The sequence below is a fragment of the Euleptes europaea genome, chromosome 1, assembly GCF_029931775.1.
Source record: "Euleptes europaea isolate rEulEur1 chromosome 1, rEulEur1.hap1, whole genome shotgun sequence".
Taxonomy (NCBI): domain Eukaryota; kingdom Metazoa; phylum Chordata; class Lepidosauria; order Squamata; family Sphaerodactylidae; genus Euleptes; species Euleptes europaea.
This window is the reverse complement of record NC_079312.1, coordinates 99,878,181-99,896,367: the sequence shown is the minus strand read 5'-3', so window position 1 is coordinate 99,896,367 and position 18,187 is coordinate 99,878,181. Positions and strand designations below refer to the sequence as shown.

At 42.1% G+C, this 18,187-nt stretch overlaps 1 protein-coding gene across 3 annotated transcripts in view; it reads left to right on the top strand.

Annotated features, from left to right (window-relative positions):
• Nucleotides 1-18,187, top strand: part of PPP2R2B (protein phosphatase 2 regulatory subunit Bbeta) — a 289,890-nt gene that overhangs the window by 240,494 nt on the left and 31,209 nt on the right. For all 3 annotated transcript variants that reach the window (XM_056858192.1, XM_056858199.1, XM_056858206.1), the window contains exon 5: nt 15,630-15,807. In XM_056858192.1, coding sequence (XP_056714170.1) covers nt 15,630-15,807 — 178 coding nt within the window. The remainder of the gene's footprint in view (nt 1-15,629; nt 15,808-18,187) is intronic.

Here is an 18,187-nt window from a genome sequence, read left to right as displayed (position 1 = left end):
ATCCCCTTTTAAAACCACATGTGCTAGTGGCTAGTACTCCACTGGCAATGCATTCAATGTTTTAATCACTCATTGAGTAAAGAAGTACTTCGTTTTCTTCATCCCGAATCTGAATCTATTGCCAGCAACTTTATCAGGTACCCTCCCCCCCACAGTTACTGCATAATGGGAGAGAATGAAAAAGTTCTCTAGACTTACGCATAATTTTATAAAGCTCTATCATGTTCCCCGTTAATAATTTTTCTCTAAATGGCCCACATTCGTCAGCCTCTCGTCATAGAGTAAAGGTGCTTCTTTTTTAACACTATACTTGAAAAACAGAATTATCACTAGTAGGAAATCATGTGTAAAGTGGCCTTTGGAAGTGAAGAAAATGGGCGAGGGAAGGTGATTGGCAGTTTAGTTCTAAGTATAGTGATACTATTCTAAGTCTGTTGAAGTCAGTGGCCTTTGAAGGATCTAACTGTTTAGGATTGTACTATGGGAGCATTCCATTATATTAAAAAGTGCTATTAAAATGAGACCTTTAGATATTGAATACATAGGAAGTTGCTTGTTGAAAATGTCTCAATAGCTCACCTGAGAAAAAGGAGATGGACCTAATATTCTGAAAAGTGAATTTTGCCATATGGTTTTATAAGAATTTTATGTTCACCGTGGTTGCATTTTCAGGCTATTCATCACAATTATGAGAGTGAGAAAATTAATGTCAATGACGTTATAAAACTCTTCCCCGTCCCACCCACCCAATCTATGGCTATGCAACTGGGAGATCAAGAGTGACTCTTTTCAGATGCACAATTTTACATGCTGATAATATTTCCCTTACAGCTGCGCTCAATCTTGCAAAATAAAGAAGCACATTATCCCAGTATGAATAAGAGCTATGACTATGAAATTGCAGAGAGAAAAAAAGAAGGGAGAAAAAGAGGTTTTATTGCCTCTTTGAATTTTAAAAAACGTGTTCTTCTTGCCGTGGTCACGAGCTGGATCTTTTCTCGGCTACAAACTCATTATTCATCCATTTAATATTTGTAAACTCAGCTTGGAGCTTCTAGGACCAGAACTGGTCTCCTGGAATTTTTCTCCTATTCATCTGATTTTTCACAGCAATTACACTGTCGGTATCTGTGTCTAGGCTTACTGTAAAAACAATGTGCCCAACAGAATTATCAAGTGGAATTAGATTGCTAAGACTTTGCATTTGATAACACAATTGTGCTTTTGCATAATTCTCCCTGATTAGTAGTACGAGAGGAAACTATCAATTTGGCAGCTGAGTTTCTGTCGGCTGGCTCTTTTTGGATAGGAGAAATATACGAGTGAGGTCACTAGAAAGAAACGCGTCTTTTAGCGGACTGAATTGCTAAACCGGACTGCTAATCTAGAGCTTTTGGGGAAAGAGTTGCTTTAATTATAACGTACCACTGAATTTTAAAATAAGGGGAAAATATAGTAAACATTACCCATAACTGTCCTGACAGGAGGAATAGGAGGCTTTTTCAGAGGATCAGATGAGATCATTCAGTCATTACATTCTGTGCTGCAGATATCAGCTCTTTTTCCGGTAAGCCACCTGTCCAGTTTGCCAAAGACTGCAGTTTATTTACTGTGATGAGATTAGCATGTTTCTATTTTGGTAAATCTTTTGGTTTAAAGGTTTTGCCTTTAGGCTTCAAGAGAGACATACTCTTAAGAGAAGGTCGTATTGTCTGGATCACTTCTTAAGGGGCTTCAGGGTCACCTTTGAAGTTGGGATGGCTGTAGAAATCTGGGCTGGAAACTTGAGTGGTCAGAATTTCTAACAGAGCGTAAAAAAGGACCGGAAACATCAACCCAAAGAGAAAGGACTCTTTTCAGAACTCATGAGAGTGAAGGATTTTTTAAAGAAAACTTACCTTCAAGGAAGGTGTATGTACTTCATTTCCCCAGGTCTTCAGAATCATGGGGATACTCTAGCACTGTAGCTGCGTTAAATTGTTTCAGCAAAACAACAAAGAAGCACACAGCACTTACCTTGAAAGCCCCTTGTAGGGGTCACCATAAGTCAGCTGCAACTTGATGGCACTTTGCACATACTCACACACAAGGCAGTGTATAGGAGTTGACAGAATAACTGGGGGTGGGGGTATACAGAAGACCCTACAGAGAGCCAGTGACAACCCACATTGAGACAGGTATACAAGAGGGAAAACTTGCCCTGACTTTGAATCTGTGGTTCCTTCACAAAATTGGCAGGTGTGAAGAATGGCTGTGGATCCTTTATATGGTGAAACATTAGAACGACCACCCAGCTTTTGCAGTTCAGCATATGTTTACCAAACAATCACCAAGCAGTGGCTGGGGAAGTACAGTGGACAACAAAGGTTGAGCTGTCAGCTGGCTGTGCAAGACAGGACTGTATTAATATCCTTTCAACCCATTGTGTGAATGGCTTCAAGTCAGTGGTGAAAGCAGGGGAGTACATGATGTACTGCTTGGTCACATGCACTGCTTGGTGAATGTGGGAATGGGGCCATGATCCTGTGTTTATAAGAGATACTACCTGGAAGGGGAAGAAAAAGAAGACGGGGTAGGACTGCACAATACAGATGCCATAATATAATACCTGGGGCATGCAGGTGTGACAAATGGCTGTGGATCCTTTATATGCTCAGCAGCACACAACATGGACTAGTATATATACTCCTCAGAGATCATGTTGTAGCATCTGCACTGTGTTCATACTCTTTTCTCCATCCCTTTTTTCCTCTGCTACCTTTGAATCTGCACAGACCTCCCTACCACATTCAGGCAATCCATCTCCTCTCCACATGCACGGTCATTACTCTCTCAAATTCCACTTTATAAAGGATGATCACGATGGGTAGCCACGTTTGCCTGTCAGTAGCAGTAGAAAAGAGAAAGAGTCCAGTAGCACCTTAAAGACTAACAAAATTTCTGGCAGGGTATGAGCTTTCGTGAGTCACAGCTCACTTCTTCAGCTTCTTTATAAAGTCGTCTGTTGTCTACCAAATGTTGTGCCACAAAAATCCTATTAATCTCCAAAGTGCTTTTTGATCTCCTTTGATAGTTAGAGCAAGGCAGTTCATAGCTGTATTCCAGCTTTCATTTAATTAAGATGAAACTAATAGTCACGCACGATAGCTCTTCACGTTTCCTGGCCGGCAGTATCATTGTATTCTGCTTTCTTTACCCACGTATTTGCTAGATAGTCTGTACAGCAGGACTCGTAGATTAGATTTGTGGGAAGGTTTCCGAGATGTCAAAAGAGAAAGGGAACACAAGAGGCTAAGAACATCAAACCAAAGGGAAAGGACCCTTTTGAAAATTCATTGTAGTGAAGAGGGGTGGTTTTTTGTGGGTTTTTTTGGTAGTGAAAGCTTCTCTTCCAGAAATGTGAGGACTTCAGTTGATGTTTGAGAGGCTCTAAAACACTGCGGGGGGTCATAGAATAGAAGTACAATGCCTGAGCTGTAATTGCTTGCAGTATTTGGTCTGTGGAAGGGGGAACGGAATGCAATATTCTCTTTAATATGGAGGAGCACATATTCTGTCTGTCTTGAAGAGAAGTGTGGGTTGGCGCAAGGCTTGCTGCAAGAGGCCATCCCAGCCTGTATGGGCATATGAATCTGGGGGAGGGGGCACAGTCTTCCACATTACTTTATCGCCTAAGAATGCTTGCAGAATGCTTATTTGACACCACCTCTGTGTGAATTGGAAGTATTGCTTATTTTTTTATCCTTTTTTTTTTTTTATCCTTGGCTTCCTTTAAGGAGCTCAGGGTGGCATATAACAGTCTGCCATCTTACCCTCACAACGACACTTTGAGATAGGTTAGACTGAGACAGTTTGACTGGTCCAAGGTCACTCAGCAAGCTTCCATGGGTGCGTAGGGATTTGAACCAGAGTCTGCTGAGTCCTAGTTCAAAATATTAACCATTGCACTAAGTTTTCACTGTCTTCCTAGTATGTGTCAGGGTAGGGCCTGATGAGTCCTTCTTGGCAGATTAAGGGGTCATGATGGCCAACCTTGTAAAGATCAAGATCCCAGAAGATCCCACAGTCCCTGGGCCCTCAGACACACAGGGCTCAGATAGGTCACCCACTGAGACCACTGGACCAGAAAAGGTCTCATGAACAGGAGCCAGATGTGGGGCCCACAGAAGAACCCGTCAGTGAAATCCACCCTTCACCAGGGATCCCACAGGGCCCCCCAGAATGGAAACTGAGAGCCTGGGTAGAGGCTAAGCTCTGGAAGCGAAGTGCCTGGTTGGCGGCTCAGGAACTCTCATCTGCCCACAAGGCTTGTCATGATAAAGATCCGACATGTGGTTTTGTACGATGTTGGCCTGAGTCCAGCTGTAAGTACCTGCAGGATTCTGGCCCTAGGATAGCTGTATAAATAGCCTAATCTTCATAAATAGCCTCAGTTTTGCCTGGGCACTTGTTCCATTAACAGCTTTACTAAAGCTTGCTGTTACTTGCCCTCTTGAGCTCACCTCTGGCCTGCCTGTGCTTAAAGAACCCTGGCCATGCTCAAAGAGCAACCTGTACAGTATGTAAGCTTTTAGAGTGTAGATAATGTTTGTCATTGGGACATTGTTAAGCAATTCACAGTGCGTATTTTGAGGTAGTTCTGTTGCAAGGGAGATTCTACAACATGCCCCACTAACTGAATCTGTTCTTAGAAATATCTTAGCAAACACCTGCTGGTTGCCTGCACCTGTTTAGGCTCTGTAAGTCACTTCATACACAAGTTCAGTGTGTTTTAATTCATCCACAGTCTAGTCTAAACAGCAGCACTGGTTTTGTAGTATTTATAACTGTGATGTTTTAAAATTCACTTTCTTCTCATGAGTGGATAAATCTGCTTTTACGATTGTTTTAATCATTGGAAGTGTGTCTGCTTTTAAGAAGAGCAAACATATGCACAAATGAATTTTGCTGTATATAAGCACAGGATGGTAATTGTACTGTGAGGTATTAAATACTCTGTGTGCCCTGATCTGGATAGCTAGCCTGATCTCGTCAGATCTCAGAAGCTAAGCAGAGTCTGCCCTGGTTAGTATTTAGATGGGCAACCTCCAAGGAATACCAGGGTCGTGTCGTGGAGGCAGGTAATTCAAACCACTTCCAAACATCTCTTGCATTGAAAACCCTACGGGGTCACCCAAAGTCAGCTGTGACTTGACAGCACCAAAAAAATGCTATGTAGTTTTGCATGCTATTGTTCCACCCTCATCCATGGTATTTACTCGTAGGAACAAAAAAACAAAAAAAATAGACATCAACCTTCAAACAAAGGATGTAAATTCTTAGAGCCCAGCAAATCCTTGTAGTCATTGACTGTATCCCTGCATTCAATTTGTTCTGAAAAGCTGTTTCATATTATATCTCTAGACAGTTCCACTCCAACCCTCACATAAGCTGTTACGGTAGAAGGATGGTGTCAGAAGGTAGGAGATGATTCATATGATAGACTGTGTACTTGGAAGTAAAAGGAGTGTTGTGTCACCTTAAGTATTTGAAGCTCTAAGACTTTTTTTTCTTTTCACTGCAACGGACTAGCAGAGCAACCCCACTAGATTTTGCACTTATGAATTAATTCTCAAGTACAAAGGACTACATTCTTTTTATGCCATGTCCCTACATGTGTACATCTGAACTTCCAACTGCCAAATACATATAGGTAGTGACCAGGCAAGGGACAAGTTGCATGTATCTTATTGACAACTTCATGAATAGTGCTATGTGACTTTTTTGTACCCGTGAATTCGTTTCACAATACAAAATAATGTCTGAATTGGTTATGGCTCTCCTGTTTCTTTTGTCCCATTTGAGCAAGACTGTCAGCGATCCTGCCCCTCCATCCTCCTCTAGAGTAACCCAATATGAACATAGGCCAAAAGTACAAGCTGAGCCCTTCAAACTGACGCAGAGCTAGTGAGATCTGTGCCTGTCTTCCTCCTTTGAACCCCGTCTGAGTACATGATTTTAGACTGTGTGTTGTAGGAAGCCAATTCATGCCGAAACAATGAAATGCTAATTCTCCCACCCCCCCTTCGCAGCCAGTTTTTATTTCATTAACTGTGGGAGTGCTCTGAATACCTGCATGTGCTCTGGTGCCTGAGCAGTTCAGTGTGCCAGAAGCAGGCACTGTAGTGAAATGGTAATTGAAAAGCTCAACAGGACTCCTGCTGGCAGGTCTGTCAAGAACCGCTAAGCACGTTCATTAAAGCAAACAACGCTCCTACTTCTGTTCGGCTTCGCTATTCTTATTGTGTGCTCTGCAGCCGTGCTGCAGTCTGAAAATGGCATATCAGAAGACTTAATTTATTAGCCAAGCTGAGGTGGCTTTTTCCCCATAAATACAAGCTAGAAACCTCTCTCACCCCTTAAAAGCACACACATGCCCTGTTCTGGTTTTAACTTCATCTCACCCCATTGCTTTCTCTCTCTGACCACAAAGAGGTGGAATGATCCCTAAAGGGAAAAATAACATTTATTATTTTATGAATCCACGAGGCAATTTTGGTCTTACTGATGCGCATAAGAAGAAGAAGAGTTGGTTTTTATATGCTGGCTTTCTCTACCACTTGAGGGAGAATCAAACCCGCTTACAATCACCTTCCCTTCCCCTTCCCACAACAGACACCCTGTGAGGTAGGTGGGGCTGAGAGAGCTCTAAGAGAACTGTGACTAGCCCAAGGTCACCCAGCTGGCTTCGTGTGAAGGAGTGGGGAAACAAATCCAGTTCACCAGATTAGCATCTGCTGCTCATGTGGAGGAGTGGGGAATCAAACCCGGTTCTCCAGATTAGAGTCCACCGCTCCAAACCACCGCTCTTAACCACTACACCAGGCTGGTGTAACATTAGAGAGGAACTCACATTCTATTTGGAGAAAGAGGGCGTGATTGAATTCAGAGAAATTTCACAACCATTTTTGGAATTTTGGAATGTGGATTAAAGTCAGGTTGTGCCCTTAAAGTGGGCACGCAAGTGCTGCTCCATGTTGAGGAAAGTTGTAAAACCCTGCTTGATTCAACATAGCTAATTTGCTTTGGAATACATTATGATCACTTAAGTATCTAGCTCACTGCAAGAGCCATGTAATACCTCTTATTAAGACCAGGCAAAATAAAACAAAAAAGTGTATAAGCTTTTAAATTCTCTGGAACTCTCCATCATGTTTAAAGAAGAAAAGGAGAAGGGAGGAAAAAAACACGACTCAGGCCATCATATGGTCCCTTGTCTGCATACTGTGTAGAATTTGCTGCCAGTAATATTTAAATTCTACAAATCCTTCCTGATCGGGGGACAGTCAAATTCAGGATAGCCTAAACTAGCCTCTCACAGATTTTCTGTACCCTGTGATGCATAATAACAGTTCTGTGGAACCCTTCTACCGGAAAACTGCAAATAACAAACAACGGACGAAACAGCATTAAAATGAATGATGTGTGAGGAAGGAGAATGCCTGGGGAAACCGGGAAACTGGTAATTAGTTTGCAACTTTATCTTTATTCAAGGAAGGTGTATCTTCTCGCTTTATAGGGATAGCCCAACAAGGCAGAGGCACAGAGAATGTGAAATTGTAAGCCTACCATGATAATAGTCTTTGATGAATATTCTGTCTGTAAAATATTAATCCCCAGGCAGCCGAGGCCACTTATTTCCATTGTTGACAGACCAAGATACGCTTTCTGGAGAGAGAAAGTGAGAAAGAGGTGGGGGGAACCCAAGGACAAGCTCCTAGAGCTACATCAGTACATCACAGTATATCTCCTCTGGAAATAAGGTTGCCTGCTCAGGGAGATTTTGGGGTGGAGCCAGGGGAGATCAAGGTTTGGGGAGGGTCCTCAGCAGGGTACAATGTCATAAAGTTCACCCTCATTTTTTTTTACAGGGGAACTGATCTCTTTCATCTGGGGATCAGTTGTAATTTCAGGAGATCTCTGGCCCCAGCTGAGGTTTGCAACCCTACCTTTAAAACATACATACTGTTTAGGTAGGTGACATTTTGTATGTGGTACAAGAGTGTGACAGGAGACAATATATGTGATTTTTGAACGTCCTGAGCCATTTTCTGACCCAATAAGCCTGCTAAATAGTGGAGTTATAGCTGTGCTGGAATTAATTGGGCTTGTTCGTCTAATATCAAAAGGGTCAAAATGATGAAGCCCTCTGAGCTTCATCATTGTCATGTGACAGCTCGCAGACGGATGTTTGTGTGTAACAACACAGTTATAGAGACGCATACCCTCTCACACTTCGTTTCTGAATGCAAAAATGCAGTAGACATAAATCGAGAGCAACCTTCTCTGCAACTTAGAGAGAGGACTCATGAACAGTGAGATTCCGAAAGCAATTTTGAAGTTCACTAGTCTCTCCAGGCTAGCTGTTTTCGGTGCCATTTTCACATCTCATTTGCATCCCTCAGTATCTGAAGTTTCCCATACTGTGGTTCAGCAAATGGCATGATGGTGATTCTCTTACCACACAACAAAGAGGTACTTGTATATGGAATGGAAAACCTGATGAAGCGACTTGGCCATTGTCGCACAGGGAATCTTGTGAGTAGATGACAGAATGTAGCCCAAATGTCGGACGGATCATCTTGCCATTATTTTGGTCCTACTAACGGATCATGTTATTGTGCAGTAGTTAGAGAAGGCTACGTTTGAATGGCAGAAGCAAATATGTACTCATAAGGACAAAACATATTTGACCAATCTTTCAGTTGGTTCCAGAAATATAACCTACCTCCCCCCCGCTTCCCTCCCCAGGAACCTGATGAAAGACTCAGGCCAAAAGTAATAAAACAACAGCAGTTACGCTGCTGATCGGATTAACCAAGTCTTTTTTTTCCTTCTTGAATCCTTTCAATTTGGGTCTGGCTGCTGAATAATTTGGTTGGATAATGCAATTCTCGTAGGTGCAAAGAGACCCAGGGAGGCCGTCTCCCTTGCTTTTTAAACCAAGTCTATCACTGAACCATGGCAAAAAAACACCAAATTTTACATCTCAAGAGAGGATTAATGCTTCATTAATTTTGGAAAGAGGGAAATCTTCAGCAGATGACGAAAAAGAGGCTGAAAGCTGCTTAGGTATTAGAGCACTGTGATCATCTACATGGAAGTGTTCTTTTTAAACTTCGTATCACACTTTGTAACATTTAAAAATGAGACAATATATTTAAAAATGAAAAAAAAAATGATTGGCATTTTCTCCCCCTCCTGAAAACACAAAATAATGTAATTTGTTAGTTGGCTTATTTTATTTGACAGCCTTTGTAGGTTCTTGATTTGGTTTGTTACACTGAATTACCCTTTAATAATGGATATATAGAATGCCTAATAGCATCCCCAGGTTACTCCTGTAATTGAATGAGGAACATATTTAAAGAGCTGTCTATATTGGTTAATATTGTCATGACCATACTAGTAAGAGATAAGTGGCTTAGGTAGAGACCTAATGATAAAAGAAGCAAACACTAAGTAAGTTTTAATTATTATCCAATAAGCAATCATTTTACTTACAACTGTCATTGGATAGATGCAGAAGAATACCATGAGTCTGTGGGCAATTTCACATGCATAGAGGGATAAGACATAATGCCTGAGTGGAGTCAGAAATGTCTTATTGCTTTGAGCACACAAAGCAGAAAATTACTGATTGTGCTGTCTTTCCGATGCACATAGTCAGAGCAAAAAATGATATTGTCATTCAGACATTACTTTTTTGTGTTTTGCTTCACAATTGAAATGTGAGGAACAGCTCTGACAGCCAAAGTAGGCATTCAGGAGGGGTCTTTTTTTTCTCTTGATGCGTACCGTATTTACAACATCAAAATGGTCTACTTTTTTGCAAAGAAAAGGGCATGCAGGTAAAGTAACCCTTCTATCCCTAACTCCTGCAGATCCATTCTCCACACACTTCTCTTCCAACCTGGAGCAGGTACTGGAAGAGAGGAGCCAGGTTTGGAGAAAAATGCCTGGAAATATAGAATGCAGTAAGGTGAGGTTAGTGATGGGGCACACTCCATATTTTGTACTTAAAATAGGCCTCCTGTTCCTCCTTTAGATGTAGATGGGGCCAGCCTATGGATAAACAAGCAGGGTTGCCTCCATCAGTTGTACACATAGTTAAGGGTGTGCATTCGGCTGAAGCCGAACAGGAAAATAACCCCCAAAATACCTTTTCGGTATTTTTTTTGTGTCCCCTCCCCCGGGAAAAATGGTGGCAAATTTAAACAGAGCTGAAAAACGGATCCCCAAATCATGCAGAAAAAAATCGGCATGATTCGGCCAGCTTCAGCCCTGCTGCCATTTTTCAACAAAAAGACTCCCCCTCCCCTCTCTCTTACTTACCTGCTAGCCTGCTACTGCCTCCAGGCCCCATGTGGAGCCTGGAGGCAGTGGCCAGTGCAAAGCTGCGAGCCGGCCTTGGCCAAGCCGAGGCTGGCTTGCAGCTCTGCCCAGGCTCCCACCGCCTCCAGGCTCCATGTGGGGCTTGGAGGCAGCTCTTCACCTGCCTCAACTGCAGCTCTGAATTAAAGGTAAGTGGGGAGGGAGGAGAAATGGGGAGGGGGGGCAGTAAATTTCAAATTCGGGTCAATAGAATTTTTTTGGGAATTCGGATATTCCTGAGATGAAGGTTTGGGAATATCCGGGTTTACCAAAAAAATTCAGGTTTATTAACTCCCAATCCAAAATTTACTGATTTTTTTTTTTTTTTTTGCACACCCCTACCCATAGTCTTTTGCTTGTCTACTGGGCTATAGGAGCCTGGGAGCTGTACACTTTATTGTGGCACTACAACTAAAAGCCAAAGCAAGTAACCCAAACTATGTGGGAAGTAGCCCTTGGCTAACTCCCAACCACATACCCTAATTATTGGCGAAGGAGTCTATGAGCAACTTCTGAAGGTTTATTTAAGATGGAATGCTGGTGTGTCTTCAGAACTGCCCAGTATGTTGGAGTACATTTTTGTTGATAGATGTGAAAGTTAATTATTCTTTAAATTTTTCTTGCTACCAGTGATTTGTAGTCACGTAAGTCTGCAGAATTTTGTATCTAGAGTGGCTGTTTCTTACATCATGTAATGCCTGAAATTTCACTAACAATTGTTACAACAGGTATTTAGCAGTTTTTGTTTTTGGATTTTTCTGCAGACGAGCATTGTAATCTTGTAATCTTACTTGTAATGCAAAAGCCACCTGAGGGCTTTGATTGGTCCAAACTATGTCCTATAAGTATAACTGTGTTAACAGATATATTTTATTAAAAAATTTAAATGCTTTCCCACACTGCCCGTCAGAGGACTAAATGTTCCTTACTTTCAAGAGTTTCCCTTGTTTCAGAATATGATAGTACTGGAAAACATGTTTGATTTTTGTTTGTTTGTTTTGAAAATCCCACTCATTACAGCTCAATAAGATTACAGGAGTCAAACATAGCTTCAGCTTATGAAATAGCCATTATTTTTGCCTAGTGAAACATCAGCTGTTATTCTGGACATAGAAGGAAAGCCTGTATAGTACCTGTATATTGCAGGAGCTCCATGTATATTTCAGGAAAACAATGCATATGTGTGTGCTCTGTACACACAGACTCTACACTATTGGAATAGGAAACAAGTTTTGCCCCATCATGAAACTCCCCTCAATGTAGTAGTTTATCTCAGGAGTGAATCACATCCACTTAGTTATATTTATTTATTTATCTATAACCCACCTTTCTCCCCAATGGGGACCCCAAGCGGTTTCTATCATTCTCCTCAGCTCCACTTGATCCTTACCACAGTCCTAAGGTAGGTTAGGCTGCAAGTCAATGCATTTACCTGGTCTGAATAAAGACCTTGCATTCATGGCTCATTACCGATGCTGATTTCTCCACACCCATCTCTCCCCTGGACATCACAGACTCTTCTGCATACCACACCTCATCCCATCACGCCTGCTATTCACATGTACATACTGTTAACATTTACATTCTAATGCTTGTCTGAATTCACTCTCCTCTACTTAAAGACAGATGGATTCACATTCTAGCTGTATCTGAAGAAGTGAGCTGTGGCTCACGAAAACTCATACCCTACCAGAAAATATTTTTGTTAGTCTTTAAGGTGCTACTGGACTCTTGCCCTTTTCTACTAGGCTGCAAGTGTATGACTGGTCCAAGGTTGCCCAGCAAACTTCCATAGCATAGTTGGGATTTGAACCTGGGTCCCCCAGATCCCAGTCCAACACTCTAACCCAGGGGTGTCAAACTTAAGACCTGAGGGCTGGATTCGGCCCCTTGAGAGCTCTTATCCGGCCCGCAAGCCAGCCGAGGCAGCCACCCTCCCCACTCTCGATCTGGGCTGGTGGTATGACCCGGCCCAACATAGTGACATTTATGTCATATTTGGTCCTTGTAACAATTGAGTTCGACACCCCTGCTCTAACCACTGCACCATACTTGCTCTATTATATGGGATAAAGAGGTGTACTTGAGGACAGCAGTTGACTATGGGGCAGTAATCCTGCCTCCTGTCCCTAGTGATTGGTATCTGCAGTCAGGGCCAGATTTTGCTTTCTGTCAGCTTGCCCGGATTGCAGCCTGTATACTTTGTACCAGAAAATTTAGGGGGAAGCCACCAGGTACTGACTTAAGCTCCTGCATGTATAGGACCACCTCTCCATCCTTTCTTATCCCTGGACACCATTTCTTGGTAAGATGTTAGAGTTATGACATCCCCTTGGAAACTGCTTTTATAAATACTGCAGATTTTTCAGGCTGGCAACTGTAGCTGGAACAATGAACCCACTAACAAATGAATCCTTCCCAGTGCCAGATGATTGGATGAGGGTTTTGCATGTGTCAGCCCTGGAGGCTTGCTGTTTGCTACTGGTTTTTGTGTGTCAAATAATGTCTTGCACATATAATCTCTGACAATCTCCACCCCCTGCACCTGGTCAAAAATGTCACTCCCTCGCTTATGTTGCCAATATTGGGCAAATGTACAGGATCAAAACACTTGGATTTCCTGTTCAGAGAATTTAGTCTTCCTTTTGAAATTCTGAATTTGTTTGCATAGTCAACATGGACTATAAATTAAGTGCATAATGATGCTTTTAACTTTCCTCCCAATCTAAAACATAGATGCGGACTGGCTCACTTGGCATGGTGGATATTACTCATAAGCCAGTTTCCCCACCCAACATATTGACTGCCTTTCACTAATTACCACAGAATGTGGTTTTGGATGAACAGTTGGCTAGAGCAGGTGGGAAACCAGTGAAGACGTGGCTTTTCCTACATAGCAGTACATGGCCGAGTGGAATCTTGTGCCAAAGCTTTTAATTTTGTTTGTTTGTTTGTTTCTAGGGAAATCTGGTGTGGCCATTGAATCCTTTACCTTTTGAAAACCATCGTGTTTCTGACAGTTTGAATGACTGCCTGCTCCCCGCAGTCTCCAGGCAAAATGCTAGGCCATGTCCCCAGATGGCTGCGCCAAGTCCTTCAACAGCAAACGATGCATCATTGAATATGTCAGGGCGAATTAGAAAGCAGGCTCGTCACATTAATCTCAGGCTCTGAACTGGCAGCTCCTATGTCCTAGTGTCACTTGATCCTGGCTGTTATACTCCCGTCCCCACCTCCACAGCCATGGGAAATTTCCCTGGGCAGCATACAGATAATAACGCACAGTAACGGAAAGCTGGGGGGAATACTTCCTTGGCATTGGTCACCATTGGCTGACACCTTTCTGTTACGTTCAGTTGCCTTATGGTGTTGTATAGAGGAAGGTGTTGCTTCCACGTTTGTGTGTGCTGGTTTGATCGCATCTTGTCACTGACTGATGGCTTATTGGATTATACTTAATAAGCAAAAAACCAGAATGGTATATTTATGTACTTTGGTATTGTGTTGTGTGGCATCCTCCCTCAGCCGGCTCTGTATCCTTTTCTCGCCATCCCAGTTCTTTTAAATTTACTCCATGAGATGGGAGATGAAGCTCGTGACAGAGGACGTAATCAACACTAACTGTAATATAGATCTTTCAAAAATCATCCTTGTAATATCAGATGGTGAAGGAGTATCTGATCTAACGATATTTCAACTGTCGAAAAGAGCAAGCGTCCAGTCGCACCTTAAAGAAGTGAACTATGGCTAACGAAAGCTCATACCTTGGTAGAAATTTTGTTAGTCTTTAAGGTGCTACTGGACTCTTGCTCTTTTTAACTGTTTCAGACAGACTAACATGGCTACCCATCATGATATTTCAACTGTCTGTGGAAACACTTTATCTTTCAGAAGAATTGTGTTTCACTCGTGCTTAGAAGCTATTTAAATTAGACCACAATTAATAATCCACACAGAATAGGATGGCTGCACCAAGATTCATACATATGCAACACTGTGATGGAAAGGAGAAAAACTGATTTCCTTCCCATTTAGGAAGTGGCTGTGGTAAGGCCAGAGATGAGCACTGTGGTGTTCCTGAGTTTTAGGGGCCACGTCTAAGCCCAGCATCTGCAGTCCAAGGATCTCAGGCAGCAGGGCTGAGAAAGACATCTCAGGCCCAAGACCTAAGAAAGCTTCTGCCATTTGGAGTAGACAGCACTGGGCCAGATGGACCCAGGGGTCTGACTTACCATAAGGAAGATTCTTATGTGTAGGTTAATGGACACACATGAAGCTGCCTTCTGCTGAATCAGACCATTGGCCCATCATAGTCAGTATTGTCTACTCAGACTGGCAGTGGCTTTCCAGGGTCTCAGGCAGAGGTCTTTCACATCCCCTATTGCCTGGTCCTTTTAACTGGAGATGCCAGGGATTGAACCTGGGATCTTCTGCATGCCACGCAGATGCCCTACCGCTGACCATGCTAAAAGCAGTGTTCGAGTTTTCCTGCCATTCTGCTTTTATTTCATCTCCATAATGTAAAACCCTTCTAGGTAGGTGGTCCCCTGTGCAAGCACTGGGTCATTCCTGACCCATGGGGTGACGTCACATCCCGACGTTTACTAGGCAGACTTTGTTTACGGGGTGGTTTGCCAGTGCCTTCCCCAGTCATCTTCCCTTTACCCCCAGCAATCCTCCCCATTTCTCTGCAAAATCACCTTCTCCTCAAAAAAAATTGTTTAATATAAAAGAATGGCTTTGGACTGTTTGTGTATAACTGTGACATGTAGAAAACAGATCAACTGAACACGTTAGAATCAAAATTTGTAGTATCCATGGGCAAGGGTGCTTGCATGTATATTAACCAGAGAATCTGGGTTTTTTTGTTTCCCTAATGGTTGTATTCAGGACTGATGCACAATTTTAAAGGGAAGAACGTGAGCTGGTTAGGTGATTAGGAACAGGTTTATGACTCCGTGAAAACTACATTAAGGTGCCTTAAGCAGGGCTCCGGTGAGGTGGCATAAACATCTCTGAAGTAAATTGTAGGTCCTATAACAACCATTTAACCCGGAACTGATAGTATCCCCTCAGTTGTGAACAACAGCAATCTGAGAAAGATATCTGTAAGCTTGGAGGTTAAGGATCAAGCAACGGTACAGAATAAAATACTTGCTTTGATAACAGAATAATTTCTCTTCTGATTAGTTTCTGTTCTTTTCTTATCTTCCCAGGTACCTGTGCTAAGGCCCATGGATTTAATGGTGGAAGCGACTCCCAGAAGGGTTTTCGCAAATGCGCACACGTATCACATCAACTCCATATCCGTTAACAGTGACTATGAAACGTACATGTCAGCGGATGATTTGAGGATAAACTTATGGAACTTTGAAATAATCAATCAAAGTTTTAGTATCCTTTGCTTCATGAATCTTGCTGGTGTCCTCATCTGATCAGAAGAGGTTCTTCAAAAAAATCTAACCTGAGAAGAAACAGCATGCTTGAATTTCAAGTCTGCGTCTCTTGAATGGTTGGTGTGTTGTGCTCTAAAGTACATTTTTGCATTTGTGCTTATTTACTCCTCTGTTCCTTTGGCCTGTAGACAAGTTTTGGTTCATTCAACAGTGATGCAGCACTTATCCATATGAAACCATGATTTTGCTCATTGTCTTTGTTCTTTTCATGATTCTTCAGCACGTAGTGTATAATACTGAATAATCATCTGTTCTCCACATGGACAAGGATATTTCCTCTGTTAGAAGTAGCACCAAGAAATGTTCCAGGAATAACATGGGAAACTGTATAGGTAATTTTCTAGGTAATCTGTATTTAGGAAGCTATTAGTATTTTTGCTCTGCATTGCAGCCATTCCAGAAACATAAGAAAAAGTATAGCAGCCGAGAGCTGAGTAGAATAGCCATCAAGATGATAGGCAAATATATGTAATCACTCTGCAAACATCTTGATAATTCACTCATAATGCCACTGATATCTTGGCAAGTGTTATGTAAGTGGCATATCTTTTCAGGTCAGAAGTCAAAAAGAAAGAACTACAAAATTCACTGCATGTAATTGTGTTTGGATTGGCTCCTTGTTAATAAGTTCTGAGCTCATTTGAGCTGTATGGAAATACAATTTGTCAATCCACTAGTACTGTCTTCTTCCATGCATTGACCCAAACCAGTAAACCATAAAAGCTGAATTACCAATAGTAGGTAATAGGATTCCTGTATGATACCATTAGAACAGGTCTCCATTCACACCAATAGTGGTGTGGGATCTGCTCTGCAAAGGCATTTGCTCACACGGTTTTGGACAGAAAGTATTTGAATACATGATCCATGTGACCAGGTCCACTCATGTGGTTCTTTCCTATCTAAAGAAGCCACACAGTTGGCCCTATTTCTATATTCTACTGTGGCCAGGTTAGAAACCAAAAAGGCTGAGCTAGCATAAATCCACAACATAGTAGTTTTTTTCTTGTGTGCACAAATTCATAAAAAATATTAAAAACCAAAGCCTCATAGAAGTATTACTACCACCATATATAAACAATATAATTTGGTAGCAACCATAAACAAGAGTTTAGGCATGCTACCAAATTGTATTGTTTATGTATGGTGGTTTTAATAACTCTATAAGGCTTTGATTTTTAATATTTTTATGAATTTGTGCACATAATAAAGAAACTACTATTTTGTGGATTTATGCTAGCTCAGCCTTTTTGGCTCCTAACCTGTTTTTTGGGGGGGATTGGGTTTGGTTCCCTTCATGCTTGTTTGATTCAAGTGTAGCCAGCTCATGAGAATTGTCATACAGGTATTAGTCTCTTGGAGCCTCCATACTGAGCGCAAGCTCTTTTGTACTCTCTCATGCAAAAATACGATAATCCAGGCTTGGTCAGTACAGCACTAATTTTAGTGGCAACTGTTTGGTGGGGGGAGACAGTAGGGACAGCATGCAAACCATTACTAGCATAGCTGGCAAACGTCCAGCGTGTGTATGTGCAGTGATAGCACATGCAGCAGCAGCAGAGCATGCATTTCCTTTGCTTTCAGTTTGACTAGGTCAGTTGTGGGCTGCTTGTCTCTCTGTGCTGCTATGGAAGCAGAGTAGAAAAGGATGGCATTTTTGGAGGATAGCAGAGAAAGCAGAATCCTATACCACTTCAATTTATGTTGAATTAGAGGATCATCAGATGTCTTTTAAATCACTGCTGCCAAGATGAGAAATGGCTAGGCAACATGGCAGTGATGTTCCTCCAAGGCCCCTTTAGGTGAATGGGCTTATGATGCCACCTGGAGAGGAAACATGAGGGGTGCAGTAGGAGGATCAGTGAAGAGTTAAGAACATAAGGACATAAGAAAAGCCATGCTGGATCAGACCAAGGCCTATCAAGTCCAGCAGTCTGTTGACACAGTGGCCAACCAGTGGCCAACCAGTTCTCTACCCATAGAGAGTTCTGTTCAAAACTGTGATGTTCTGATACGAAGTTTTTAAATTTACAACCTAGTAGTGCTGCTGCATGCTAAAAGTACCAGAGGATTGTGGGGAGAGCATAGCTCCCATGCTGCTAGAAGTGTGTGAACTGGGCCTTGGCAGCTTCCAGTTTGACTTACTGTAGAGAGGAAAGCCATGGCTTGTTTGAGCAGCTGTGAAAAAAATTTCTGTGCCAGGTACATGGTTAGTATTTTTCATCATAAAACACTGTCATTTAAATTTGCCATGATTCTGGCACTTCAATTCTGAAGACACCAGTGATTTCAATGATATTTCCAAGTAATGCATTAAG